The sequence below is a fragment of the Meles meles genome, chromosome 8 (assembly GCF_922984935.1).
Source record: "Meles meles chromosome 8, mMelMel3.1 paternal haplotype, whole genome shotgun sequence".
Lineage (NCBI taxonomy): Eukaryota > Metazoa > Chordata > Mammalia > Carnivora > Mustelidae > Meles > Meles meles.
The window spans coordinates 5,353,489-5,380,872 of NC_060073.1; the positions used below are offsets into that span (position 1 = coordinate 5,353,489).

At 56.8% G+C, this 27,384-nt stretch overlaps 1 protein-coding gene across 1 annotated transcript; it reads right to left on the reverse strand.

Annotated features, from left to right (window-relative positions):
- Nucleotides 1-1,802: 1,802 nt before the first annotated feature.
- SYT12 (synaptotagmin 12) lies at nucleotides 1,803-22,851 on the reverse strand. Its single transcript, XM_046017758.1, has 8 exons — nucleotides 22,633-22,851; nucleotides 16,377-16,436; nucleotides 12,684-12,877; nucleotides 10,157-10,549; nucleotides 6,987-7,202; nucleotides 6,222-6,342; nucleotides 5,193-5,326; nucleotides 1,803-3,803 (listed from the first exon to the last, which is right to left on the reverse strand). Exons 2-8 carry the CDS (start codon nucleotides 16,408-16,410, stop codon nucleotides 3,630-3,632), a joined length of 1,266 nt encoding a protein of 421 aa, XP_045873714.1. The 5' UTR covers nucleotides 16,411-16,436; nucleotides 22,633-22,851; the 3' UTR covers nucleotides 1,803-3,629.
- Nucleotides 22,852-27,384: the final 4,533 nt, after the last annotated feature.

A 27,384-nucleotide genomic window follows, 5' to 3' on the forward strand; every position in this document is an offset into this window, starting at 1 on the left:
GCCCAGAAGAGCCTCTTCTCCCATTTCCGTCTGTCTGGCCTCGGTCGGATCCATTCCACTCCAGCCACCATTTAACTGGATGGAGCTCAGGGCTGGGAATGCAGGCCTCCTGTCCACGCCTCCTCTCCCCGACCTGCCATTACGGATCCTGGTGGGTGGAGTGAGAAGGTTGGTAATGGAGTGGGAGGGGCAGAGAGAGAGGGGGCCCTGTGGCCTAGTCTTAGATTTATTTAGCCTTTCGGGTTGTCACTTTGGGCATCTGCAGGCATAGACGACTGGGGCAGGAGAGAGGAAGCGAAGGTCTGAGCGGCTGTGGGTTGTGGGCGGTACAAGGGCTCAGCCCCGCCCCCCGTAGGCGTGGCCCAGGGTGGTCAGGTCAGTGACCTCCATACCTGTCCTCTTGGATGCAGCACTGCCTATCCCTGAAGTCTCCCGGACAAAGGGGGTCTGGGACCCTCGAGGCCGGCCCATGGGCCTAGGGCTGGGAGGGGGACCTGAGGGAGGAGGAACAGGCAGGAAGAGATGCCGGTGGTGCGGTGCGGGCTATGCTGAAGGAGCCTGAGACCTCAGGACAGCTCAGACCGGCTCTCGCTGACCGGGAGCGGTGCTGGCTCACGTCCCCTCCTCATCACTTCCAAAGCTGTTCAGAAGGTCCCCTGCCTCCCTCCCCTGACCTGCGCCTCTGACCCAGCCCAGGACCCCTCCGTGGCTCCCCACTGACGGCCGGACCAGTACATTTGGCTTCACCCTGGAGCCATGAAACCTCCCCAGCTCAGCCTCATCTGGCCTCTCCAGCGTCAGGTGTCACAAAGGACACCAAGGACTCTCCATGCCCAGAGGCCTCTCTCCCTCCTCCATTCGCACCATGCTCCCTACACTGTCAGGCTAGTGCTCCTGCTTCCACCTCCTCCAGGAAGCCCTTCCCTTCCCTTCCACCTTTGATGGGCTCCTATCTCACCGTTGTCCTCTGTCCAGTGGGAGACGTGGGGGGAGGTCCACAGAAGCCTGCACAGTCGGGCTCTGTGGGAGGCAGGCCTTCTCGGGGCTGCTGGTAATTCCCACCTACATCATCCTTTTATCCTTGGTATGATCTTCTAGGGCAGGGGAGAGACTAGAGCAGCCTGGGAGAGTCGGGGAAAAGGGCAGTGTGGCCTGGGCGGTTCAAAGCATGAACTTCGGAACCAGACAGCCGGAGCTTGAATCCCGCTTTGAGACTTTCTGGGGCTGTGTGATCTTGGACTAGTTACCTAACTTCTTTAAGCTTCTGTTTCTGGTTCTTCAAATCGGGATGACAACTGAACCCCCCCCCCCCCACCGGGGGTAGCGAGGGTTGCAGGGTGGCCCACCGGCACCTGCACTCATTGACCCTGTGCGACCCTTCTCTCCTCTAAGCCTTTCTTTGGCTTCCTTGTCCTCAGCCTCCCCCAAATTTGCTCTAGCAAGGTTGACTAATTGGCCCACGTTTTGCCCACTCCTGCCGTTCTGTGTCCTGTTCCCTGTTCCAGAAATGCTTTTTGGGCCTTGTCAACCTTTTTCAACCCTACGGTTCTTCTTTCCCTGAAGACGGCTCAGTGACACCACCAGGAAGCCCTCCGTGGTATTCCCTACTGCCATCCTCCCCACCAGGCCTGGCTTAGGGCCCCTTATTAGAGCCTCCCAAGCAGACCGATGGCATTGGTCCTTGTGCTAGTCTCCCAGCCAGACAGAGGCCTCCTTCCCCTCTGGGTACGCAGTAGCAGGGCAGTCCGCTCAGAATAAGCCCCACAGAGGCCCAAGTCCCCATTCCTGGAGTAGAGACAAAGGTGATTTGGGGCCGAGCAAGGCTCCCCGGAAGCCCCTTCCTTCCTGCCCCAGCTTTATTTTGGTTCTGGAATCATTCCAGTTAGCAGACGCGGTCCCCACCGTGCCGGTCCCGGTCCACAGTCCACATTTCATGCAGTTAGAGGGAGGGAAAGAGGGGAAGAGAAGGTGAGTGTTAAAGGCTTGCCTGTGCTGCCGAGCCCCTGGGGCAGAAACGGTCTGGGTCTCCCCGGCTGCAGAGGCTCCCCAGCCGTGCCCCTGGCCTCTGTGGCGGGCCATGCAGACCTTCCGGCGCCGGCCACAGGGCTGGGCCGCAGTTCTGCCTCCAGTCCCATGACCACCGTGGGCTCTCCCAGCCGCACTGGGAGTGACAGGTTGGGCCTGGGTCTCCATAGCTCACCAGGGCCCCCTGTGCGGACCTGTGGGTGGCCCTGGGGAGCGGAGGCTGCCGCAGGCCCCCCTCCCCCCCCCCCAGCCCTCAGCTGCCGGCTTCTCCCGCAGCCAGTGACAGCTGGAGAGAGTGCGCTCTCCTCCGCCAGCTGGGGTGGGTGGTAGCCCAAGCCCCGGTGGGGGGCGAAACAGTCCAGCCCCTTTTCTGCGGGTCAGGATCCCTCCAGGGGGCCATCACACAGCAGGGCTCCTCAGGCCATCAGGCTGGACACTCCGGAAGCCCCCATGTGCTTGGTGTCTGCCCCTGCTCACCGCTCTCCTCTCTCCCCTCCAGTTTTTTTCCAGATGGAAGAAGGCTCCCTGCTCTCCCTCTAACTAACCCCTTGCCTAAGAACCTCAGGGTCTGCTTCTGGAACTTGACCTAGGACCCCCCAGTGCCCCCTCCTTCCCAGTCTGGCATTCAAACCCTTCCTTCTCACCCCTCCCCCCAATCCGGATGCCCCTTGACTTCCCCTCCCTGCCCCTGCTCAGGCCACCCCTTTCCTCCCACCCCTGCAGTCTGTCTTCTGGCCCCACTATCCACCGGCTACCCACAGGCGGAGGCATCTCTCTTCCCAATAGGGCCTGGCCTGGAGGTATAGAGCCAATGCCTGATCCAGTGGGGACCAAACGCAGGGACCTGGCTCTGGGCCTTGCCAGGGTTTTGGATGGAGGGAGCAGATTTCACGGAGCGTGATTCTGGAGTCAGCCTGGTCTCCTGGTCACTTCTCCTGCCCAGAGAAAGGTCGTCGTGTCCACTCCAGTAGGCTGAGGACAGTCAGTGACAGGGACAGTCAGTGACAGCCTTGCTGGGGCTGGCTGCCTGCGTGGGACACACTCCGTTCTCCTGCCCCTTAGGGCACGGCTCCCATCCTGTCCTCATAGCCCCCAGAGCTCTGCCACGGTGGCATTCAGCACTGAGCAGATCCCCAGGACCAGGGAGTCTTGTCTTCCGGACATCCTCATGTCATGTCTGTTGGTGTCGAGCACACCATCTGGCCCCCAAGACTCATGTGTGTCCCCGTACATGACCCCGCTTAGCGCTGGTCTCCCAGCAGGGTGGGGTGTGGAGAGCCCTGAGAGACCAAGCCCCGACGCCCCAGGCCGAGGGACAGGCTGGGTGAGGATCTCAAAGTGGGAGCACGATGGGTCAGGGCCAGGCTGCCCTCCGTGGCCCCGCCCCAGCAGGCCCTCTGTGGGAGAAAACCTTGGGTCCCTGGACACCTGGCCGAGCCCTCTCCTCCACTGCAGTCTGGACAGAAGGACCAAATGGCTCATGGGGGCTCCGGCAGGGGACCCCAACATTCATGGCTCCCGCTGGACTAGGGAGGGGCATCGGAGCTGAGCAGGGGCCAGGCCCCGGGCAGCTCGGTGCCCACCCCGGCCCGTCTTGCCAGCGGCTAGTTTCGCCGAACGGGGTGCCACATGGACACGGGCCTGCGCAGAGTGGCCAGCATCTGGTTCCAGTGCGTGGTGCCCATGCCGCTGGCAGACGGCCCGATGATGACATGGCCCACGTTGTCCCCTCGGCCGTCGCTGCTGCTCTCAGCCACTGTCACGCGGAGAGACAGGTCCTGGGGAGGAAGTGACATGGGGGCTGGGGACAGGGCGCCAGGCCCCAGCAGGGGGCCAGGTGTGGCTCCCTGAATCCTGACCCCCGATCTGCGTAGCCCCCAGGCTTCTGCTGGTGTCTCCCTACACAGGGGTAGTGCTGGACTACCAGGTTCAATGCTGGCCTCCCCACGCGCCTTGCCATGTGACCTTGGGCAGTGACTTGGGCTCTTCCTGCCTTAGTTCCCCATCTGTGAAATGGTAATCCTATTAGTTCCTACCTGTTGTTGGGGGGGAAAGGTTAAAATGTGTCAAGTGCTTAGAACAGCCTGCACACGGAGCATTTTGATGTCTCATTATTCTTCATATAATCACAGGTTGGACTCAGAGCTCAGGAAGGAAAAGAATGTGCTTGAGATCAAAGTGGTTGAGCTTGAAACTAAAACCCAACCTGACCTCCTTCCTCCTCCTCCTCCCCCCCCAACCTTCCCCCCTGGTCCTGAGAGGTCTCCCACCCTTGGAGGCTGTGGAACAGGGACACTGTGGCCACTGCGGGGTGAGGAAGAGGGGGCAGGTGGACAGTCTGTCCCACGAGGGTGGCAGGAAGGCAACACCAGGGCCAACGAGAGATGCTGGGATGTTTGCCTGGCTTGGGGCCTCTGGGAGTGAGGCCGACTTCTGGGCTGGGGGTGTCAGAGGAGGCGGGTTCCCACAGCCCCATGGATAAGGGGCAGGTTTCGGCTCAAGGCACAAAAGGCCATTCTCACTGTCAGGGATGCCCAGGGACGGAAGGACATAGTGAGGGGGGTGGTAAGCTCCCCATCCTCTGAGGCATGCCGGCAGGGCCACTGGGGAGGCACAGGCCACATCCTCTGTAACCCCCCAGGTCTGGTCTGTGGTATCTATACAGGGGGAGAGGGCGTGGTCTCCCTGGATCACATGACCTTCTGAAAGCCACAGAAGTGTGTGGAGGGCTGCTCAGCGGGGCCTCTGCTGGTAGCCTCCAGAGAGTTAGGGCCAGCACTGCGGGCCCTTGGCTTAATCCTGGCTCATCTCCAAGGACTTTGTTGCTCCTACTGGGAACTGTCTTAGCTTAGCTCCCCACTCCTGCAAAAGCCTCCCCTGACCACTAAAGTCTGGCATGCTCTTGGAGGATTAAGATCGTCTGGGGACTTTCTGCCTGTCCCTTGTGAGCTCCAAGGAAGCAGCGCCTGTGTCCCCAGCACCAACCATAGGGCCGGTACCTGGTGGGGGCTCCATAAATGCCTCCCCACGAGAAAGGTGAGGGCTTGAGGCAAACCATCGGCATCTGTAGGAGCCCTGAGATGCAAGGTCGGAGAGGCTAGAGTGGCCCCAGAGCCCCGGGGATGACCAGGCCTAGGCCCCCACTCCTGAGCCTGTCCCCCCCTCACCTGGAGCACAATGGCTGGCACTGAGAAGATCATGGCTTCGTTGAACACCGGGTTGGGGTCATCCCTCTTCACAGCCGTCTTCTTTTTGCTCATCTTCCTCCCATCCTGAAGCAGGTACACCTTCACGAAGGGGTCTGTGGGCGAGCGAGAGGCGGGGGTCAGGGCCACACTCCCTTGGCATAGGCCTGCCCAGTCCTAGTGGCCCACCGGCTCCACACAGCCAAACCTTCACAGCTGCCACCATCCCCTGCCATCCTGCCATTGGACCTTTAGTTCTTCCCTATTTTACAGATGAGAAAACTGAGGCTCGCGCACGAGTCAGAAGAAGAGCCCGGCTTGGGGCTCAGGCAGCCCGCCTCCCGGCCCCCGCACGCGCTCCCCGCCCATGGCGCTCTGCAGACCCACCGCTTCTCATTCTATAATGAGCACAGACGTCAGCCCTGAGTCACCCTGCACCCGTTCTGTGGAGACTGACTTTGAAATAACAAGTCACTCACTGCTTGTCACCCTCCGCCCACTGGGTGTCCTTGCTGTACCCGCCTGGACCCTGGATTCCCCCTCCCCGCCAGCTGCCAGCAGGTCGGGCTCCGGACCCGCAGGCCTCTGTTTCCAGTTCTGTTCCTGCAGATGGTGGGGGGCAGCAGGTCCTGCCCGGCACCCAAACCATCCTGGGGGCCCTGGGCCCTGTCTGGGATCTGGGACACAGCCCAGCTCCTGCAAATGGAGCCTCCGTCATGATTTCTAGTTCTGGAAATTAGTTTCTTCCCCATGCCCCAGCCTCCTGCTCAGACTCCCGTCTGCCCCTCGCGGGGGTTCCCTGCCATCCTCGCTGCGCTCAGCCTCCCGCAGCCAGACTGCTTTCCCTGCTGTGCATGGCTCCCGAGCTCAGCCAATACCGGGGGGGGGGGTGGAGGGGCCAGGCACTGTACCCCCACACCTGCTGATGCTCCCGGGGGCCCCCTGCTTAGCAGCTGGGCCACCGCTCCCAGCAGCCCACACGAAGGAGCCGGGCGGCCGGCCAGGCCTTACCTGCTGTGGTCTTGTCGTTGGTCCAGATGAGATTCTTGGCTTTCACCACCACGACCGTGAGGCGCTCAGCTGTTGGGAGGTAGCTCAGGGACAGCAAGATCTCACCCACAGCGTCAGCAGCCTGGAGGACACGGGAGTGACTTGAGGGGCCCGGGGCAAGGCAGAAGCTTCCTTCTCCACTGAGAACTTGTTGCTCCTGCCCTTCCGCCAGGCACTGGGCCAGTGGGATTGAGAAAGGGACCCCAGTCCTCCATCCCATGAAGGGTGCACCATCCCTCCCTCCTACAGGGCGTGGGTCCTGCCTTGGAAGGAGGGCCAGAGGACACCTGTCAAATGTGGCCGCCCAGTGCAGGTAGGGTCCCTCCTTCCAGCCCATGGAAAACATTCCGTGGAGTAGCACACAGAGGTTCCAGTGGACCAGGATGGGTAGACCATTTGCTTGAGTAACAGTGATGGTCCCCAAGCCATCCTACTCTTATAAAGGTAAACCGCAGCTCGGCCTCTGTCTGTAACGACCCCCTTTAGCACCAGAGCACCTCCCCAGCAGAAACGCTCTAGGAGGAGAGCGTCTGAAGGTTTGGTGGTTGGCGCAGTGAACAGCGGTGAGAGCATCTTCATTTCATGCAGTAAACAGAGTTTCCCTGAATGCGGCACAGGCCTCTTTCTCTCATCCCCTAAAGAACGGCGGGGAGGGGGCTGCTGTGGCCGGCGGGGTCTCCCCGCTGCGAGAGGCGTGTGTGACCCTCTCTCCACGGGTGGACTGACCTTGTTCTGGTCCTGGAGGTAGAGCCAGCCGCTGAAGGGCTGGAGGGGGAGGTCAAGCACGGAGAGCTTCAGCTCGACCACGCCCGTGCTGACCTTCCGCTCGTCCCCATCGATGCCGAACACAGAGAACCGCAGGCTCTTCTCCTCCAGGGCTGCAGGGTCCAGGGGGATGGAGAACTTCTCATCGAAGAAGATGGAATAGGCGTTCCTCTGGATCTGCAGAGAGAAGGGGCCACGGAGGGAGCTCTGACTCTGGGGAGGGGGTGGCAGCCAGAGGCCTGGGAAGCCATGGTGTGGAGAGAGCACCGGACAGAGAGTCCAGAGGTCTGGGCAAGTGCCCTGGCTCTGCTACGCACCACCTCCCTGCCCAGCCTCAATACTAATTCTTCCTTTGGGGGTTTAGCCCTGAGGACTTTTTTTTTTAAGGCGGGCTCCATGCCCACCTTGGGGCTTGAACGCATGACCCCGAGATTGAGTTGTGTGCTCTACCAACTGAGCTAGTCAGGCACCCCGGCCCTGGGGATTGAAAGGCCCCCGTCGTCCTCTCTGTGGTGGCCAATCTGGTAGCCTGGTATTCGAAGCTTCCATAATCGGACACCAACGAACTCCCACACTCAGTGCCCACGGCTCTGTGATGTCCTGGCTGAACCGGTCTCCTCTTTCTTACACCTGTTCAGGTCCAGCTCTGGGCCGGGGTGTGAAGTAAGTACAGAAAATCGTGGAGCTGAGAACCGCTGATGTCCCAGCGCTTCAGAGCCTGGCCCCGGGAGGCCTCAACGTTGTGGGATGGATGGATGGATAGGTAGATGGATGAATGGATGGGGTGATGAGGCAAGGCTGGGCAGACTCTGCTTCCAAGTCCAGTCCTGCCTGGTGGGTGCCTTTGGCCTCCTCCCAGGAAGCCGTGGGCAGGCCCCCTGGGAAGGTGCCCTAGCGGGCACAGCTCCCCTGCCCATTGGGGGCTGCCTTAGTCACTGCCTGGCAATATTCAGGGAGGAGCTCTTATCCCTGGAAACTTGCCTAAAGCTGGGGGGTTGCCCAGCCTGGGGGCAGCCACCTACCTGCTGGGACTGGCTGGGCTGCAATGCTGAGAAGCCTGCCTTCTCGGGAATAAATCCACCAACAGCTCCGGGTGCCCTGAAACATACTCTTTGGTCCCTGCCTGGGCTGTGGGAAGGTTCCTCTGCCACTGCTCCCTGGGAGCCACGTTCCCCAGCCAGTTCCCTGCTTGAGGATCTTCACGGGCTCCTTCCACCGTGGGATAAAGTCCACCCCCTGATCTTGACCTTGGCATCCAGGCTCTTCATGATCTCCCTCCTCCTGCCAAATGAGCCACTTTGCTGTCCCCTGCCTGCAGGGGTTCGGGTTCCCTGACCATGTGTTCTCTGTGTGTTGTGCTTTATGAGCACATGGGGGGAGGAAAACGGGAACTCCAGGGCCAAGTCCTGGATCTCCGGCTCACTTGCTGGCGTTGTGTTTGGGCAAAGCACTTTCTTGAACCTCTTCATCTGTCAGATGCCCTCGGTCCATCCCACTGGGGCTAATGAGACAGTCACGGATGTAGGGACTCGGTGAACCAGATTCTCAGCACACGCCAGGCTGTGGTGGTTCCTGTCCACCAATGTCCCCCCTCAAAGAAGGTGTCCGGAACCACCGAGGATCTTCTAGGCAGCCCAAGCCATCAGCAGCCTGGATCCAGGCTCACTAGGGACAATCCATGGTCCTGAGATACAATCTATTGTATCCCTTGCTCAAGGATTCGGGTCCCCATTTGAGAGATGGGGAAACCTTGTGGCAGAGAGCTTACATGACTTATCCAAGGTCATGCTGCTAGGAAGCGGAAAACTGCTATGGGAACCCAGACAGTGAGCTTTTAGGGTCCTGCTCCTCACCACCCATTGGACTGCCTCTCTTGGGTTCCCCATGTACTGGGCTGTGGTCAGGGCCCAGGAGTGGGGGGGGCAGCGTGGGTGTGGGAGAGGGATGACAGTGTCCACCACGGAGGGACAGTCAACTTCAGCGTGATAAGGGTGACTGGACCCAGGCGGGTTTCTGAGGAGTCATAAACCACTTGGTCCTGCAGGCCCCCAGGTTCCTCCTACTCCAGTTAGAGGCCACGGGGCGCCTACCTCGCCCACCTCAGAGGACTCCCAGTCATGGTGTCTGGACCCCTTTTACCCCTAATCCAGCCTGGAGGGGAGTGTGTCTCATGAAGGCTTTGCTCCCTCCTGGCAAAACAGAGGGACCCTTGAGAGGTAGCCTGGTGTGGGACAGTGCTGAGCGTCTCCCCCGACTCTCCCCACCCTGCTCTCGACCCCAGGAACTGACCTCCACAGGCTGATCGACGGGCTCCCTTAGCCTCTGGCTCCTGGTGGAGTCAGACGGGGGGGGGGGGGTCACTCAAGGGAAATCAGAGGTCAGAGGGAGCTCGGGGTGCTTATTCCCTAGGTCCTTCTCTGCAGTACTGCTGTGGTCTGACCATGTGTGTCCCTTGACCAAAGGGCACAGAGTCTCGCAACGTGGCCCCCTCCACGTACCTTTCTTCCTTTGGGGCCAGTAGCCCCCCTTTCCCTTATCCCTTCAGAAGAGGGTGCCACTCCGTCTTCGAGGTCGCCCTATACCCCACCCACACCATTGTTTTGTGTATGTGTGTGTGTGTGTTTTAAGGATTTATTTATTTATTTTAGGGAACGGGGGGCAGGGAGGAAGAGAGACAGAGGAGCAGAGGAAGAGGAGAGACAGAATCCCAAGCAGACTCCCCGCTGAGCGTGGAGACTGACACACGGCTTGATTCCACCACCCTGAGATCATGACCTGAGCCTAAATCAAAAGTCGGAAGTTTAACCGACTCAGCCACCCAGGTGCCCCTCCCCGACATGATCGTTAACAGTCCTGTTATTGAGCTCTCCGCAAATGAGCCCACTTGAACATGTCATCCCTCCTCTGCCAGGACCCTAAGCTGACCCAGGGGACAGGAGCGGAAACGGACAATTACCACACACCAGGCTGCTGGGGTGGGACTGCCGAGAACCGCGCCTGGTCCTCAGGTCCTTGAACTCTGGGGTTAGCATCTCAAGCTGCCCTGTGGCACCCTCCTCACATCCAGCCTGGCCCTGCAGACCCGCCTGCCCGGGGAGGCCCCCCGAGAGCCCAGAGCACACCCCACTTACCCGGGAGATGCCCACGATCTGCTCGTCGGGCAGCAGGCTGACGCGCATGAAGCAGGACTCGAAGCCGGCTTCCTCCCGCTCCAGGAGGTCCTTGCCCTGCAGCACGGCCACGTGGAGGGTGTGCGAGGCCCCGTCGTAGTCCATCCTCACCTCCACCTGGCCCAGCGTGAAGTCCTGCCCGAAGGTGTTGCTCACGGAGGAGATGGAGTTCAGCGAGTCAGCCGACTGCGACTTGTGGAGGGTCCCGTAGGGGGCCAGGTCCAGCTCCCGGCCCATCAGCTCCAGCGGCCCCAGCTCACTGATGCTCTCAAAGGTGTCCTCGATGCTGAGGCTGCCTTTGCGGCTCGGAGGTCCCCGTGTGCTGGCCCGTGGGGCATTCCAGGCAGGTGCTCTCTGGGGGGAGAGAAAGGAACAAGGGAGCATCACAAATGCAAAGACGGTCTTGTGAGCCTGGTCTATTCGGGGCACCTCTAGTTCCCCTTTTGCAGGAACGATGCATGCCTTAGTCAGGTGTTTTTAAAGATTTACTTACTTATTTGAGGGGAGAGAGAGAGAGAGAAGAGCGCAAGCAGGGGAGGGGAGCAGAGGGAGAGAACATCCATGCAGACTCCCACTGAACATGGGGCCTGGTACGGGGCTTGATCTCACAACCCATGCGATCGGGACCTGGACTGAAACCAAGAGTCCGATGCTGAACCGATGGAGCCCCCCCAGGCGCCCCAGGAAGGTCCTTGCTTAATGCTCTTTTGTGTCACTCCGTTTTCTTTCCCTAACCACGAGGAAGAAAGCTTTTTCTCAAAATGTTTAGTGATGCGGACTGAGTTCCGTACATAAAGATGTTCACTGCAGTGAGGTTTATGGAAAGGGAAAGTAGTTCGCAATCTAAGTTTCCAGCGCAAGGGCGACAGGTAAGAATACTAGAGCAGAGCCGTTCAACAGATGATCGAGCAGCCTCAAAGGATGTTTACCAAAATGTCTACAAAAGGTGAAGTCTTCCAAGTTGGGTAACGTTCGCCCTAATATTCAAAATTTTCTTTTCTCTAAGTTGACCTTGGGATTTGAGAACACAAAAGCCTTTGTGCCATCAGCATCTCCCAAACTGCTGCACAGTCTTCATTACCATAATTTTTAACAGGCCCCCAACCTGTCATTGAGTGGATAGCTGTGATTTACTTTACTGTCCCCCACTGCTGGACATTTACGTTGTTGCTTATTCTTCATGAAGAGAGATAACGCAGCATCAAATTTCTTAAAATCCTAGCTCAGAGGACACGGTCCTTTTGCGAGCAGTTGACCTATGTTGCCAAAGTGCTTTTTGGAAAAGTTGTGCCAAGGTACAGTCCCCCCCAGCAGAATGGGAGATAGTCCACTTGCACCCCAAATGAATGAGCGTGCGGGGCCCCTATCCGGTAACAGATTCTGGCTGTGTTCTCTGGAACTCGACATGATGTTAGAAAAATTCTCTGCCAAGTGTCTAATGATGAAACATTCAGCAATATACACTGAGAGCCCTAAAAAATGTTTGTCCTCCCTGACACAGGAATTCCACATCTGGGCATCCACTCAAAGTACATAATCCCAAATGAAGACAAAGTTTTATATATAAAACATTCACTGCATTATTTATAATGGCACTTAGGAAATCATGGCACATATATAAAAAGGAACCTGAACTGGCCATTAAAATGATGTTTACGGGACCCCTGGGTGACTTAGTTGGTTAAGCGTCCGACTCTTGGTTTTGGCTCAGGTCATGATCTCAGGGTCGTGCAGAGTCTGCTTGAGACTCTCTCTCTCCATCTGCCCCTCCCCCCGATCTCTCTCTCTAAAATAAATTAATAAATCTTTTTAAAAAATGATGGTTTATGACGGGGGCTCAACAATATAGGAAAATGCTTTAGTTGTGAGATAAAAAGAGCAGGGTATAAAATTTTATGTAGAAATGACACCCATTGCATAAAAACTATGCATGGAAAAAAGACTGGAGGGTAGATTAAAAATCCTGGAATGAAATCAAAATGTTAGTGGTTAAAATACAGTTCACAGTTATTTGCCCCTGGTTGGTGACCTGTGGGGAGAGGCTTTTCTTATTTGTATTTTCCTGTAGTTTTCACAGGATGGTTTTTATTTTATTATTTTGTTTTTTTTAAAGATGTATTTATTTATTTGACAGAGGGAGAGCGAGAGTGCGCACAGCAGGGGGTTCAGCAGGCAGAGGGAGAAGGAGAAGCAGGCCCCCCACTGAGCAGGGAACCCGATATGGGGCTTGATCCCCAGACCCAGGGATCATGACCTGAGCAGAACGCAGACGCCCAACCGACTGAGCCACCCAGGTGCCCCACACAGGATGGTTTTTAAAATCGAAAGCATTCATTCCCTCACCAAGTGTCCCCTGGTTTTGCATCACTGGGCTATGGTGGAGACACGGAGGGGGACAGGGGTCCCTGGTCACAGGAGGAAGTTAACCAGGAGAGAACAAGGGAGTGGGGAGGGAGGGGACACCGTCTCAAGAGAGTGGAAACCTCACCTTCTGCTTGGCTTCCACGTAGGTCTCCCCGTACTTCTGCTGAAGGTACCTGTAGTCGTAGTTTGGGAACGGGGAGGGGCTGGGGAAGCTGCCCGATGTCCAGAGCTTCCACAGGCTCACAGCGGCAATTCCCAGCAGTGCCAGGGCCCCAGCAGCGTAGACACCCACCTCCCAGCCAGGGGGGCTCTTGATGACTGCAAGGCAAGGGCAGCCTCTCATTAGTAGGCTCTGGGGTCCCCCAGTACTTACAGACTCCCACTCAAGGAGCCGGGAGTTCGGCACTGACTTCCTTATTCCCTGTACAAATATTTACTGAGCCACTACTATGCACAGGGCTCCGTGCTAGGTGCTAGGGGATCCAGGATTGAATAAGACACATGTATGCTCTGATTTCTGCTTCCATCCCCTTTTCTCCAAAAGCATCCATGTCTACCAGAACAGGATGGCGGTGGGGACTAGCTGGGCTAGATCCGATGAAGAGCCGTGAACGATGGTTAAACATTCCCGAGGCTTTGAACACATAGGGTTATTTTCCCCTCTTTTGAGTTCTCTGACCTTAGAGCCTTCAAAAGACCTCTTGCTGCCAGGTAATCAAAGCCGCCTTTTGAGGTCTGAGAGAAGAGGGGAAGGGTTCGGGGGGAAGAAGAAATGACCCCGTTTTTGCCTCACCGTCATGTAGAACAACCCAATGTCTATCAACTGATAGACGATAAATAAAATCTCCATCCACACAACGGAATACAATGTGGCAACACAAAGGCCTTGGTTTCATCATACGTGACCCATGACAACGTCATGCTAAGCGAAAGAAGCCAGTCACCAAAAAACACATGTTGTAGGACTCTATTTACATGAAATGTCTAGACTAGGTAAATGCAGACAGAAAGTTGGTTAGTGATTGTCTAGGGGGACAAGGGGGCAATACAGAATACAGGGTTGCTTTGGAGAATGATAAACGGATTCTCAAAGTTAAAAGTGTTGATGGGTATAAAATATTTTAAATCCACTGAATTGTATGCCTTAAGCGGGTAAATTATATGTGAATTTTATCTCAATAAAGCTGTTATCAAAAAAAAAAAAAGAAAGAAAGAAAGAAAGAAAGGCTCAGCCAGAAGTGCGATGTAGCTTTTTGGCTGTGCAGGGCTTGGGGACAAATCCCTACGCTTAATGCTCTCTCTCCACTGATAAGTAAAGAAAGTAAAGACTTGCCCTGAGCCTCACTGGCCCCAGACATAGTAACAAACCGGCCCTCACCTGTGTTGGGTGAGCTCTCTCCTATCAGAAGCGACCTTCTGCCGGCAAATATAATTCTCTGCACCATTCTCCGGGCCGCCTCTATGCTCAGTTCAAATGGGGAAACTGAGGTACACAAAGGATAAAGAAATTGCCCAAGGTCACAGAGCCAGGAAGGGGTGGTCCTGGGACTTCAACTCTGCCGGGCAGACTTGAGAGCAAGCAGGAGTCACCACTGCCCCACCCAGCCTCCACCCAGCACAGCTCCGAAGCAGCAGGGTGGAAAGAGTGGGGGAGGGCATTTCACGGGTGGAGATTTATCACTGCAATGTCCGTTGAACACCTATTGCGTGTGAGCACCCTGGAGGGAGTCAGCCCCAGGCTCAGTCCCTGTCCTTAAGTAGCTCACAGTCTAGGGATAAGATAAGTAGGCAAATAAATAGACAAAACAGAGTGAGGAGGACAATCCAGGAGGGCTTCCTGGAGGAGAGACATCCAGGCTGAGATACGAGGGAGGAGCAAGAAACGTGCCAGGCCAAGGCGCCAGGGACTGGGAGTTTAGATTGAGAAGAGGAGAGGGTGTCCAAAGCCTGGAGCATTCAGAGTGTCCAGTGGGGGAGAGAGAGGAGGGCATTTGGGGCTGGGGAGTTCCTTGCTACCCCTTCCCTGAAGCCAGGCTGCAAAGGGATCACGCAGCAGCAGCAGCAGTCCCTCTGGCGGTGGGAGGCCTCAGCCTGTCCCTGCTCTCCTAAGACCAGCCAATTCTAGCCAGAAGCCATAACACTAACGCACTCCGGAGAAGAGCGGGCTCCACCTGTAGCCCCGGCATTTATCCAGCTCGCACATCCTATGAGCTCCCGACCCCCACCTGCTAGAGGAGGAGAGCTGAGGCCAGGAGAGGCTGAGAGCCTGCCCAGCCACCGGCCCAAGGCCCCCAGGGGTACGAAACGTAGAGCTTCTCCAGTCTGAGCTGGAGCCTTCGCACCCAGAGAATGGAGATGACCACCCCGCCGCCCCCGCAAGCAGACGGTCCCACCCTGGGGAATTTATCTTGCGGAAAAAAAAAATCCCAGGAAGTTTTATATCTGGTGTGAATCATCGAGGCTGTATTTATAACCGGGGAAATCTGGAAACAGGCTGCCGGGGTCACTGGGGCCGGGTGGTGCTAACTAGGGAGGGAAATACCACTGGCCTTTGAGAATGGAAGTCATTAGGATGTCACTGGGGCAAAGCAGGAAGACGTGTCATGCATTGTCAGAAGAAAAAAAAAAGATGAATTCATGACATGGTCCAACCACACAGTTTTGACGAAAACATCACAGCCTATGGACAAGGGCTGGGCGGGACCAGGGACAGAGGAGAGGGGCGGGAGATCGGGACGGAGGAGCTGTGAGAAAACCCAGAGTTCTGACCTCTGTTGACAGAATATCATTTGTGGGCTAACCAAAACCACAACAGAGATCTATAGAGGGCCCCAGGCGAGCCCTGCCGAGCCAGGAAAGTTCTGGGCGTCTGGTGAATAAGGGATGGCCTAGGAAGGGGCCTGGTGAACTGGAGAGTGAGGGCACACATGAGGAGCTCCGGCCCGGGATGCTCCAGGGATGGCTCCCAGCAGGGCCTGGGTGGTCGTGGGGGCGGGCGAGCAGGTGGGCAGTGAAATCTGAGGTCCCCGTGGATGATGGGCAAGACCACATGCACAACAGGGCCAGGCTCCCCGGAGAGGGAGGATCCCAGGGGGGCTGAGGGCCTGAAGCCAGAGTCCTGGCTGGCAGAAGAGAGGGGCAGGGCAGGAGAGGAAAAGCCTCAGGACGGTGACGCAAAATGATGCCTATTAATGCGAATTTATTGATTCATTTTATTGCCTGCCAGCCTCGGGGGTATGGGGAGAATTCCCGAGGGAAGCAAGCGCTCTGCTGGGACCAGAAATGAGGAGGAGGCAGCTGCGGCGGAGCGGCAGGTAATAAAAGCTTCCTCGACGGTCGACTATTTGCCAGGCCCCTGTCCAGCACTTGGTTGTAGATTAGCCACTGAGACCCCAGGAGCTGAGGGGCCGAGGAGGTGTTGGCGGCCTGCCTGCCTGGCGCTAGATCTGTCCCTGGGACGTGCACGCCAGTCTCGCGGGCTTAGCCAGGCGGAGGCAGGGAAGGACTCTGGGCAAAGGGAAGGGCATGTGCAAAGGCCTGAGTTGGCACTAAGCTCGGTCACTGAGTCTTCCCTTCGGTCCTTGAGGGAGGCCTCACTGCTCCCATTTTGCAGATGAGTAAGTAGAGGCTCAGAGAGGGTTTTGTCACTTGTCCAAGGCCATGCCAGGTCCTAGCCCAGTGTCCCCAAGGCTGTGTGACCTTGGGCAAGTCCCTCTCCTTACTGCTAAAATAGGGCCATTACTGGCATCCCACTGACACTCCCACCCCGGGCCTTGTGGGAGGGCCCGGTGAGGTGACAGCTTCTGCGGGGACTCACCGCTCAGGTGGTATTCAGCCACGTCCATGGCCATGGTGATGCCTGCTGCAGCAGCGGGGCCTGCAAAGGGAAAGACAGTCAGCAGAGGGGGCTTTGGAGGGTCACCAACCCCAACACTATGCCTTGACCTCCCTGATGCCCGTGGGGCTGTCCGGAGCTCACATTCACCTGTGAGGAGAGCTCAGCCAAAGGGAGGTGGCTTTTAAATGGTATTTTCATTTTTTTTATTTAATTTTTTTTAATTTAATTTTTTTAATCTTTTTTTTAAAGATATAATTTATTTATTTGCCAGAGAGAGAGGGGGAGAGAGAGCTAGCAAGCACAGGCGGACAGAGTGGCAGGCAGAGGCAGAGGGAGAAGCAGGCTCCCTGCCGAGCAAGGAGCCCGATGTAGGACTCGATCCCAGGACGCTGGGATCATGACCTGAGTCAAAGGCAGCCGCTTAACCAACTGAGCCACCCAGGCGTCCCTTTTAATTTAATTTTTAAAAAAGATTTTATTTATTTATTTTTGCAAGAAAGAACATGGGGGTAGAGGGTGGGGAGAAGGGGCAGAGGGAGAAACAAGCTCCCTGCTCAATTCCAGGAACAGGGATAGAATGGCTTGAGAATGAGCCAAAGGCAAACGCTTAACCCAGGCACCTATTAAATGGCATTTTGAAAAAATGGTGTTTAGGGGGTGCCTGGGTGGCTCAGTGGTTAAGCATCTGCGTTCGTCTCGTGACGTGATCCCAGGGTCCTGGGATCGAGCCCCGCATCGGGCTCCCTGCTCGGTGGGGAGCCTGCTTCCCCCTCTCTCTCTGCCTGTCTCTCTGCCTACTTGTGATTTCTCCTTCTGTCAAATAAATAAATAAAATCTTTTTTTAAAAAATGGCGTTTAAAGCTCTTCTCAACCACTCTAAGACCACCTTAATTTCCGGATTGCAAGATAAAACGCAAGATGCCCAGTGACATTTGAATTTGATTCATTTTTAGTATAAGTATGTACCAAATACTGTATGGGACATACTTATGCTAAAAAAAAATATTCATTGTTTATCTGAAACTCAAAATTTCCTGGGTATCCTGCATTTATATTCACTAAATCTGGCACCGCTACCTCGTTTCCATCCTACCAACCCCATCCAACCAACATCCTACCCGCAACTCTTCTTTGATTCTTTGCTACTTATAGCGTGGGCTTTTAGGGTGTTTGCTAAGGCTTACTTCAAAAGCTTTTGTTTCCACTGGAAAGGCAAGTCTGCATTTCTGCAATATTCTATTATCAATGTTTTCATTGCTCAGGATGGTTTTCCCCCCACCCCACCCTCCAATTCCAAGTTTTATGAATGCTGAAGGTCTGACTCAGTTGTTCTAGAAAGGTCTGGGAGTCATACAAGTCACTACCTGAACCCTGGTGACTGCTCATAATTTTATTACTGCTGTTGCTGAGAAGTACATTTGTCTCGCAGACATGAGCTAAGGGAATGGAAAAGGGAGGCTGGGATAACCCTATTGGCCTCAGCTCCAAGGGCCACGGGAAGACAGGACAGCCCTGCCCCCGGCAGAGGTGGTTGCAAACAGGTCAGGGTGTTGCTCGCCTCCTCCCCACCAACTACCAAAGGCCACTGTTTTTCTGTTCCCGCAGGAATGCCAGCCTAACGCTGCTGGATCTTCTGGCTTTTTATGACTTTATTTTATTTTGTAAAATATTTTATTTTTAAGTAATCTCTACGTCCAATGTGGGGCTCGAACTTACAACCCTGAGATCTAGAGCTGCAGGCTCTACTGGCTGAGGCAGCGGGGGCCCCCATCGCCGGGCATTTTATTTTATTCTATCTATCTATCTATCTATCTATCTATCTATCTATCATCTATCTATCTTCTGGCTTTTTTAAGAAAAGCCAGCTACCTGGATTTTTTTTAAATGTGCAGTTTCTTGATTTTTAAATGTTGTAACCAATTCACAAAAAAATGTGAACACTGTTCAGCCCCAAGGTGAAAGGCTCCCAGGCTGTGGCTTGGCTACCCTCTTTGCAGTCCATGGAAGGAGTCTGTGGGTTCCCTTGGGGATTGGAGTCCAATCAGAAGGTACAATCATTTTCTTGAATCCTGGGGTTCTCCCCAGTCTGTGGCTCCAGAGCCCAGAAGTCTGGTTCGGACAGGGTTATCCAGCACATGTGGGAGGGCCAGAAGTCCCAGGGCAGGAGGCCTGGAGAACTAGGGCAGGACAGAGGGGACAGCTCCTTGCTCCCAGCTCTGCTGATGGTGATCCAGTGAGATGTGGGTCTTTCACGGTGGTAGAAGGGAGGCTTATCCGGGAAGGCTTCACCTATGCTGACCGGAACAGGGAGCTCACTCCTGGGACCCTGGGTTGTAGATCTGGATGACAGTTAGCCTCGCTGAGCACTCCGTAGGCCCGAGAGCATGATTCTAAGCCTTTTGCTTATATAGTACCTCATTTAATCCTCCAAGCACCCCAGGAGGTAGATACTATTATCATCTCCAGTTTGCAGAGGAAGAGTCCGGAGGCCTGAACGGAAGACCATTCGCCCCAGACCACACGGCTAGGAAACCAGTCCATCCAGGCCCTCTGGCTCCACACTCCCAACCTCCGTGCCTTACTGCAGACGGGCATACGGTTTCAAGACTTTCCTGAGAACGTGGAGGCCAAACCGGTCCCTGTGGACAAGTCCAGGGTGGCCCTAGCTCCTGGCAGAACGGGGTCTGGACACACCAACACATATGTTAAGGGGAACACACCTGCCCCCACCTTGCTGGGGCTCCGATAATGCCGTCAGCTTTCTTTGCTGCTTGCTTGGCACAAGCTGACTTCTGGAGTGAGGCTTCACGGGGATAGCCAGTGCTAGCAGCAGGCTAGCGTGGACGGGGTACACCCCCGTGGCAAGTACCACGTGGTATGGGACGGGTACAGAACCCCGTATCTGCTGTACCAGACCTAGAGCCGTGGGGGGGCCCCCAGCCCTCCGAGGCTGGTCCAGCTCCGACCCCCGACTATCACACCGCCCACTCGTCCCACACCCCTTGCCCGGGAGCTATAGTTTCAGTGAACGTGTGGATGCTTCGAGGCACACCCAAGCCCCAAGTGTCTGCAGTGGCCCCCAGAGAGCTGGCAGAACTCAGACCGAATCTGCCTAGACAGAGGGAGGGAAGGAGGAGAAAACTGGGCTGGGGGAGGAGTTGGGCAGCCTGAGCACAGTTCTGCATCTCAGCTCTGCCCCCTGACTAGCTCTGAGCCTCAGTCGTCCCATCTGTAAAATGGGGCTCATGACTGCCTTATCAGGGTGCTAGGAGGGCAGACTAAGAAGTGTAATCTGGCTTGGTAAACATTAGCTGCTGTGGTTACCAGCCTGACAATTGTCCCAAAGGCCCCCTAACAGAGCCCTCGTTTGAGCAGTAGAATCGTGTGGGCAGTAAGCTCAATTTACAGCTTCCCTTTAAAAATGGGGAGATCTGGGGGCCGGTGGGTCGGTCTCCCCCAACCCCTGCAAAAATGCCAAAGCTGGAATGGAGTAGGCTCTGCCCCTTGGGACGGGGCATTTGTTCTTCAGGCCCGGCCCCTCCCATCCCTCCATGCACTTTCAGAACCTGCTGGCCCCTGGAGCGCATCTGCATTCATGGGCCTGGTAAGCAGGCTTTCCGATGAACGATGAGAGGTTCAGAAAGGTTCAGGGATTTTCCCAAAGCCACACAGCAGTGGGAGAGCTGGTCCTCGGCACCCACGCCTGCTGCCCCATCCAGCGCCTCTTCCACTAGTAGCCAGAGCCCCCAAGGACTTCCCAGGTGTCTTCCCCATCACCTCCTACAAGACTCCTATCGGATATCCTATCATGAACCTCTTTCCGCAGAGGAAGAAGATGCGGCTCAGAGAAGGGCAGTAAATTTGTCCAAAGTCACCCAACCAGGAAGCAGGGAGCAGAGACTGAGCTAACTGTGCAGCGAGTGCCCTCTGCAAGGCTTTCCCCCACCCCATCTCACTGACTACAGCCTCCGCAGGCAGGCACCCACCGCCGCCTGGCTGGAGGTCCTCCGGCCAGCGGGGCTGCAGCTTTGGCCGTCTGCTGACAAGGCATGTCAGGAAGCCAGGGCAGCCTACGATAGAACTTCCCAGAGCTTCTGATACAGAGGAAATGGGGGCACACCAGGGATGAGCCAGAGCTGCCCCAAACTCACACCCAGCCTCCTCAGACCCATGTCCCCTTTCCTGGCACGCTTTCCCATGCATCCATTCTACTCATTCTGGTCCCTGCCCCCCCCCCCCCCGAATCCAAAACTGCATGGGGCATGCTCACTGGAAACAGCTCTAGGTTCAAATCCAGACTTAATCAGACCTACGTGGCAGTGACTCCCGACTGCTGCAAGCACGGGACATCGGGACATCACACCTGCGAAACGCTCAGCACAGAGCCTGGCCTGGCCGAGGCTCGCGATACAGCCACGATGCTTGGCTGGATGAACGGGTCCCTGTTTTAAAGATGAGGAAGCGGGGGCCCCAGGTCACTCAGCATTTGAGTAGCAACACTGGGACCGGCGCCAAGGTGGGATGGATCCGGGCCTGGGCTCTTGGCCGTGATCCACCTCCTGACCAGGCCTTTCGGGGGGTGGAGGTGGGTGGCTCGAACTGCCACTGGAATTACTGGAATCTGACCACAGTCGAGGCCCCCTCCTGGGCTTGTCGGAGGAATGGCTTTCCAGGAATTTTATGCCTCTCCAGGGGAAAGGGGCCCCGTGTCTCTGCTTCCCCCACCCCATTTCCTTGCTCACTGTGTCCCCCACATCACATTTGTGGCTCACAAGGTGTTGCCTGCCCCCCCCCCCCCCCCCCACCGCTGCGGTCATCAGATATTAGGAAGGATTCTGATGTGGGCACAGGGCAGTCCTCACCTCCCAGGCTGTAAACCTCTTTAGGATCTTTAGGTTTGAAATCTTTTTCAAGTGCTTCCCTCCCCCCGCCCCCAAAATAACCACATCCTGCTACCCTCCCCCTAAAGCCTACAGGAACCGCAGGGCAGGCTGGCTAGTGTGGCGGCCGCTGGCATCTACTGGGTACCTACTATGTGCTGGGCACCGTAGCAAGGACTGGCCGTTTTATTTCAGCAAGTCCCTCCCCGCTGCCCTCTGAGGGGAGTGCTACTCTGCCCATTGTACCGGTAAGAAAACTGACCCGACGGAAATGACTTGCCCAGTGTCACCAGAGCCAACGAGATGCAGAATCCAAGCTTGAACCCTAGACTGGGAACCTGCTAGGGGAAGGTTCTGGATTTCGGAGTGGGGAGGTGGGGGGGGGGGGTGGGGGGGTGGGGGGTGTGCTTGGGTACTTGTCTTGACCCTTCTCCAGACTGGCTGGGTTAACTTGGCTGGAACTCCTGTCTGTTTTGAGCCTCAGTTTCCCCATTTCTAGTAAGAAGCAACAGAAGCTGCCCTCCAAACCTGCCCCCCCTTCCTAGCTTGGAGAAGGAGCTGACATTCCTGGGTGAAGGTTTCCCAGTCGCTCTGGGGTGGCCCCACTGACGGGGGAGGGGGCACGCTGTCATGCAGCCCTGGAAGAGGAATCACCAGGAGGGCTGCCTCAGGGCTCCTCCACCCACCCGCCTGGCTCCAGGTCCCCACGCTGGGCCCACTCCCACCCCTCAGCAGTCAGTTCTACAGTCCGAGGCCCTGAGACGCGGCAAGCTTCCTCTTGCAAAGAGCAGCGGTATCAGAGGTTCCCAAGAGCCCCTGGAAAGCCCCAGACCCAGGCCGTTGACACGGGACGAGGCTGAGGATCCTCTCCCGAGCTCCCCCGACCTCCCAGCGACGCGGTGCGACCTGCCTCTCCGGATCGGAGCATTTCCTGAAGACCCAGCACCCTGCCGCGGGAACCGCCCAGGGTATATGGGGACCCGAGAGCGGGGGACTGAGCCGGAAGAGTCGGGAGAGGGTGTCAGGTGGGGCAGGGGGCAGTAGGGACAGTCAGGACGCTGCGTGTGAAAATGAGGGGCGCTCGCGCAGCGCGGGCGCCGGGGAGGCGTGTAAATGCCCGGGTGAGTCGCGTGTGTGCACACGCGGGACGGGCGTGCGGGGCGCGATGTGATGCGCAGTACGCGGAGTGGCCGGGCCGGGGAAGGGCGCCCGGCGCGCGTGTGCAAGCGCGGCGCGGCGCGGGTGTGCAAGAGTGCGCGGAGGCCGGGGTCCGCGGCCCTGGCAGGGGGCGCCGCGTGCGTCCCCGCGCCGGACGGGCTCCCGGTGGTGCGCGGGGGCGGCCGGGCGCTACTCACCCCGGCTCCGCGGAGGGGCCACCTCTCGGCTCCCGCTCGGGCTCCTGGCTCTCCCGGCTCCCGACTCCCGGCTCCCGGCCGGCCTCCCGCAGCGCGCACGCACCTGCGCCAGGCCCGGCCGTCGCCCGCAACGCCACCCCTGCAGTGTCGCCCGGCGGCCCCCTCGGAGGAGCGCGGCGCGGGCCGGGGGCTCAGCCGGGCCGGGGCGGCGGACGGGAGCTGCGCCGCAGTCCGGGCACGCTCCCAGGAGCCCGCCGCGCGCTCCCTCGCGCTCGCCCGCCCCCCTCCCGCTCCCTCTTTAATTTAAAGTGACAACCCCGAGCGCTCTCTCCGCTCCCGGGAGCCACGCGCCGCTTCCGGGGTCTGAGCCCAAGATCCCCAAGCGCACCGGGCAGTCCCGGGAGGTCGCCCGGGGCCGAGCGCAGCCCCTCACTTCCCAGGTCGGGGGACGAGGGCGAGGTGGGGGATGTGCTCTCCAGTGGCTTGAGAGGCGGGCGGAGTACTGGACGCAGAGTGGGCAGGCCCGGGTTCCAGCCCCAGCCTGCGGCGCCCAGGTTATCCTATTCCCTTTCTGGGCCTCAGTTTCTTTTTCCGTACAACCGGCCTGATATTGCGCGCCTCCTAGACCCGGTGAGAAAACAGTGGAACCGCGGCAGGTTTCCCAAGGCGCTGAATGGATGATCACCCCTCCCACCGTAACTGGGCTTTGGGGCAGGCCAACATCATCTCCATGCTCACAGTGACCTAATGGGGTCGTGGTCACACCATTTTTTACATGAGGCGACAAGCTTCAAAGAGGTGCAATGACCTTCCCAAGGTCACAGAGCCAAAGGTCAGAGCCAAGACTTGAACCTACATCCGTGTGACTTCAAAGCCCACGATCTTAACCTCTTAGGGGTCGTGCTTTCCTCCCAAAAGGATGAATGAATCATTCAGGAGCTATTTATGACGCCCCCGCTGGACTCTAGGCAGAGTGCCAGGTGTGGGCGATCTTCCTTGTTCCCAGAACAGGGGGACAGGTCCCCACCCTACCCTCGCAGTCTGGCACGGAGGCACGCATGCATCAGGAGGGGCCTGGGTGTGTGTGGGAAGATGCCACCTGCCATGGGCACAGTGATCAAGAGAGCAGGCCTGATGGGCACCTGGGACATTCTGCAGGAGACCCGGAGGACCTGGTATGAGGTGAAGAAGAGGGGAGAGGATCTCAGTGGGGAATAGGGGAGTAAAGGCAGCAGTGGTTCCCAGATCATCTATCCTCTGGGCCGTTGGGGCTGAGAGTAACCCGTGGCACTGACTTCTCAGTAGAAGGCGGGTCTGTGCTAGGGCCCTGGGGTGGCTCAGTAGGTTAAGCCTCTGCCTTCAGCTCAGGTCATGATCTCAGGTCCTGGGATTAAGTCCGACATCGGGCTCTCTGCTCGGCGGGTTGCCTGCTTCCCGCCCCTGCCTACCTCTCTGCCTACTTGTGATCTCTCTCTCTGTCAAATAAATAAATAAATAAAATCTTTAAAAGAAGAAGCAGCAGCTGGGTCTGTGCTGGCTTTGTGGGGAGGGGTCTTAGCCTAGAAAGCAGGACCCTGAGGAATCAGGGATGCAGCTTCACCGGTACCCACAGGGGGCGCCCTCGTTTTCCCGCTCGCTTTCTGGGTCTGAAAGAAAACGAAGGAGGGGCATCCATTAGGACCCTCGGAGGTAGGACCTGGGGCGGGACTGTGGGCTTTCCCTGCTGTTTCTCATTTAACTGACTCTTCACAGCCACCTGCAGCTTTGGAATGATTAAGCCCATTTTCCTTGGAACATCATCAGCCTAAGAATAGTATCTTCTTAGGACATCAAAGCCTGAGGGAATGACAGGGTTCCTGGTTTGGGAGGGAGTGATGGGTTAGACACACCGTCAGCACAGAAAAGGGAAACGCTGATGTGGGCTTCTATGGGAGAAGCAAAAAGCAGAAGTTGAGACTCATCGGGTTCTGGGGGCTGATGCAGGAACTGGAGCGAGCTTGGAAGGAGCTCTTGTAGGGTTTCATGCGGAAAACGCCTCCCTGAACAGAAAAGCGGGAGCACTCACTGTGCACCGAGGTCAGGGGCTGCGAGTGCCTGTCCACAGCCCGCTGTGTAATTGCCTGGGGGCATAGTCATGAGGCAGGTGCACAGCAGAGGGAAAGAAAAACTTTGGCCCCCTGCAACAAGGTGGGTGAGTTTCACTGGCAGGTGATGCCGCATGGCACTTATAATGTCGAGCAAAAGAAGCCAGACACAAAAAACACGGCTGAATGATTCCATTTATAGAAAGTTAAAAAAAAAAAAAACACGCAAAACTACTCTGTTGTGAGCAGTCAGGATGGCGCTTACCACAGGGGTCATGGCTGGAAGAGACCCCAAGGGGTGTCTGGGGTGCTGCTCCTGTCCTGGCTTTGAGCTCAGTGTTGGCTCCTGGGTGTGTTCACTTTGTGTAACTTCCCAGCATTGGCCGTTTAGATTGTGTGAGTTTCTGCACACACCACCCGCTTCTGCACACAAAAACAGAAGTACCTCGTTTGACCGCCCACCATCCTAGAAAAAAAAAAAGCCAGACTTCTTTCTCTGGTCCATACGGCCTTGCTGGCCTCTCTGACCTGTCGTGCTGTCCTCCTCCTCACCCACTGATCTCCCACCTCTCAGGCCTTCTGGTATTCCTGACACCTGCCAAGCCATTTTCCACTTCAGGGAGTCTCACTTGCTGGTCCCTCTGCCTGGTAAGCACTTTTCCTGCTCTTGCCAAGGCTGCTTCCTTTATCCCCTAAACATTGCCCCAAAGCAGTCACGGAGAGGCCCTCCTGACTCCCCCACAGGGAGTTCTCCACCCCACAACATGTCCTTTATTTCCCTGAAAACACCAGCCATAATCCGCAATTATTTTATTTATGTGTTTACAGTTAATTTTCTGCATCCCCCGCTAGACTAATAATCGCAAACACACGGCACACTTACTATTTGCCAAGCGCTCTTCTAACATTATATTAAGGCATTGAGTCCTCATCCCAGCCCCATGGGAAGATACTATTCTTAGGCCGATTTTACAATTGAGGCAGCTGGGGCTCAGAGAGGTTATGTAACTTGCTCATGGTCACACGGCTGGAAAGCAGCAAAGCCGGCGTTTGAACCCAGGCAGCCTGGCTCCAGAGTCTCCGCTTTAATTCTCCACTTTGACAATTCTGCCTGTCTTCATCCGTATAGCCTCTCTGGGACGGTGCCTGGCACACAGTAGGTACTCAATAAAGGCCATCAGCACATAAACGGGCAACGCTGATGTGGGCTTCTACGGGAGAAGCAAAAAGCAGAAGCTGAGGCTTTATGGGAATACATCAGAGCCCTTCAGACTCCTTCCCACCCCACTCTAGAAGCCAAGACCACCCCCAGAAGAACCTTCCAGTTCTACCTGTGAGTTCTGGAAAGTTCTCTGGGCTCGGTCTCAGTTATCCCACTCCCTGCCATAAACTGGGATCATTTGCCCCGATATCACCAGCTGTTGGGAGGATTTCATGGTGTACCAGCCAAGAAAACACCTTGCACAATGTCAAGTAGTCTATGAATTCCACTTCTGTGTTATTATTTCAAAGCAAATGCAGGGGCAGTTGGCGGCAGCTGCTCCCGTTTGCTGAAGGCTTGCTGGATGTCGTGCACACGCTCCTTTGATGCCCCCCCAGCCCTGTGAGGTTCGTCCCCAATGTATAGATGAAGACACTGAGCTCGGAGAAGGGAAGCTGCTCACCCATGATGGGAATTTAGGTTCACATCTGCCTGTCCTCAGAGCTCATGCCCAGGGGCATTGGGCCCTCGGAGGTAACAGGTCTCAAACGAAGGGCACAGATCAGCCAGCCAGGGCTTGGGAGAGTGGTGCTGGGTTCCCTGCCAGAGCCCCCAAACTGGCTGGCCGGATTCATGCCTCCTATTTTCTTATTCACTCTGTCATACGCCAAGGCAGATGGGGAAACTGAGGCTCAGAGAGCAGGAAGGGAGTGGCGCCGTGAGTGAACAGCGGGTGGGGTATGCGGTACTCTCTGTCCCCACCCCACCTTGCAAAGCCCTTTAGGGTGCCCGGCATACCTCACGCCATTTCCCAGGCTACCCACCCCCGGTTCCCTCTTGGCCGCACTCTCTTCCTTCTCTGGCCTCTTCAATCTCAATCTCACCTTTGCTGTGACCAACTACGGGGCTGGTCTGAGGGAAGAAGGGAACCCGGGGAGACCAGCAGGGACCCCAAGCCCCCAGAGCTGGGTGAGGTGTGGTGGGGCTCAGGCAGCACTGTGCTTGGACCGGGACCCCTTGACCCCTCGGCGCCAGCAGCCCCTGGGTCTGGGGGTGGGTGCCAACACAGACAGTGGCCAGGACGTTGGGGGTTGGGAGGTGTGCAGACTAAGCAACTGAGGAGAGGGCAGAGTTGGTGGAGGGGAGGGTGCTGAACAGCAGGGGGAGGCCGGGCCCCTGAACTGGGAGGGTTAGTCCTAAGGCTCTCATAGCCATCCTGATGATTTGCAAACTTTATGCCCCAAATCCTGTCTTTCTTTACTCTATGAAACAAATCAAAGGGATCCATTTCCCTTGAAGCCAGAGCTTCCCCCCCAGCCCTGGGGCTTGAGGTTCTACCCATTGAGGTCCGTGTTTTGGGGTGTCCAGGTCGCAGCTGAATAATGACCCTCCAAACATGTCCACATCCTCAACCCCAGGCCATGAGTGGTTCCTCACACCATAAAAGGGAAGCGCATGTTGCTTGTG

Bases quoted from the DNA above. Each gene is read 5' to 3' on its own strand.
- SYT12 (XM_046017758.1), bottom strand. From the start codon at position 16,410: ATGGCCATGGACGTGGCTGAATACCACCTGAGCG. The intron at 10,550-12,683 runs GTGAGGTTTCCA...CTCTCCCCCCAG, and splicing joins ACGTGGAAGCCAAGCAGAAG to AGAGCACCTGCCTGGAATGC. The intron at 6,343-6,986 runs GTCAGTCCACCC...CGTGTCCTCCAG, and splicing joins ACCTCCAGGACCAGAACAAG to GCTGCTGACGCTGTGGGTGA.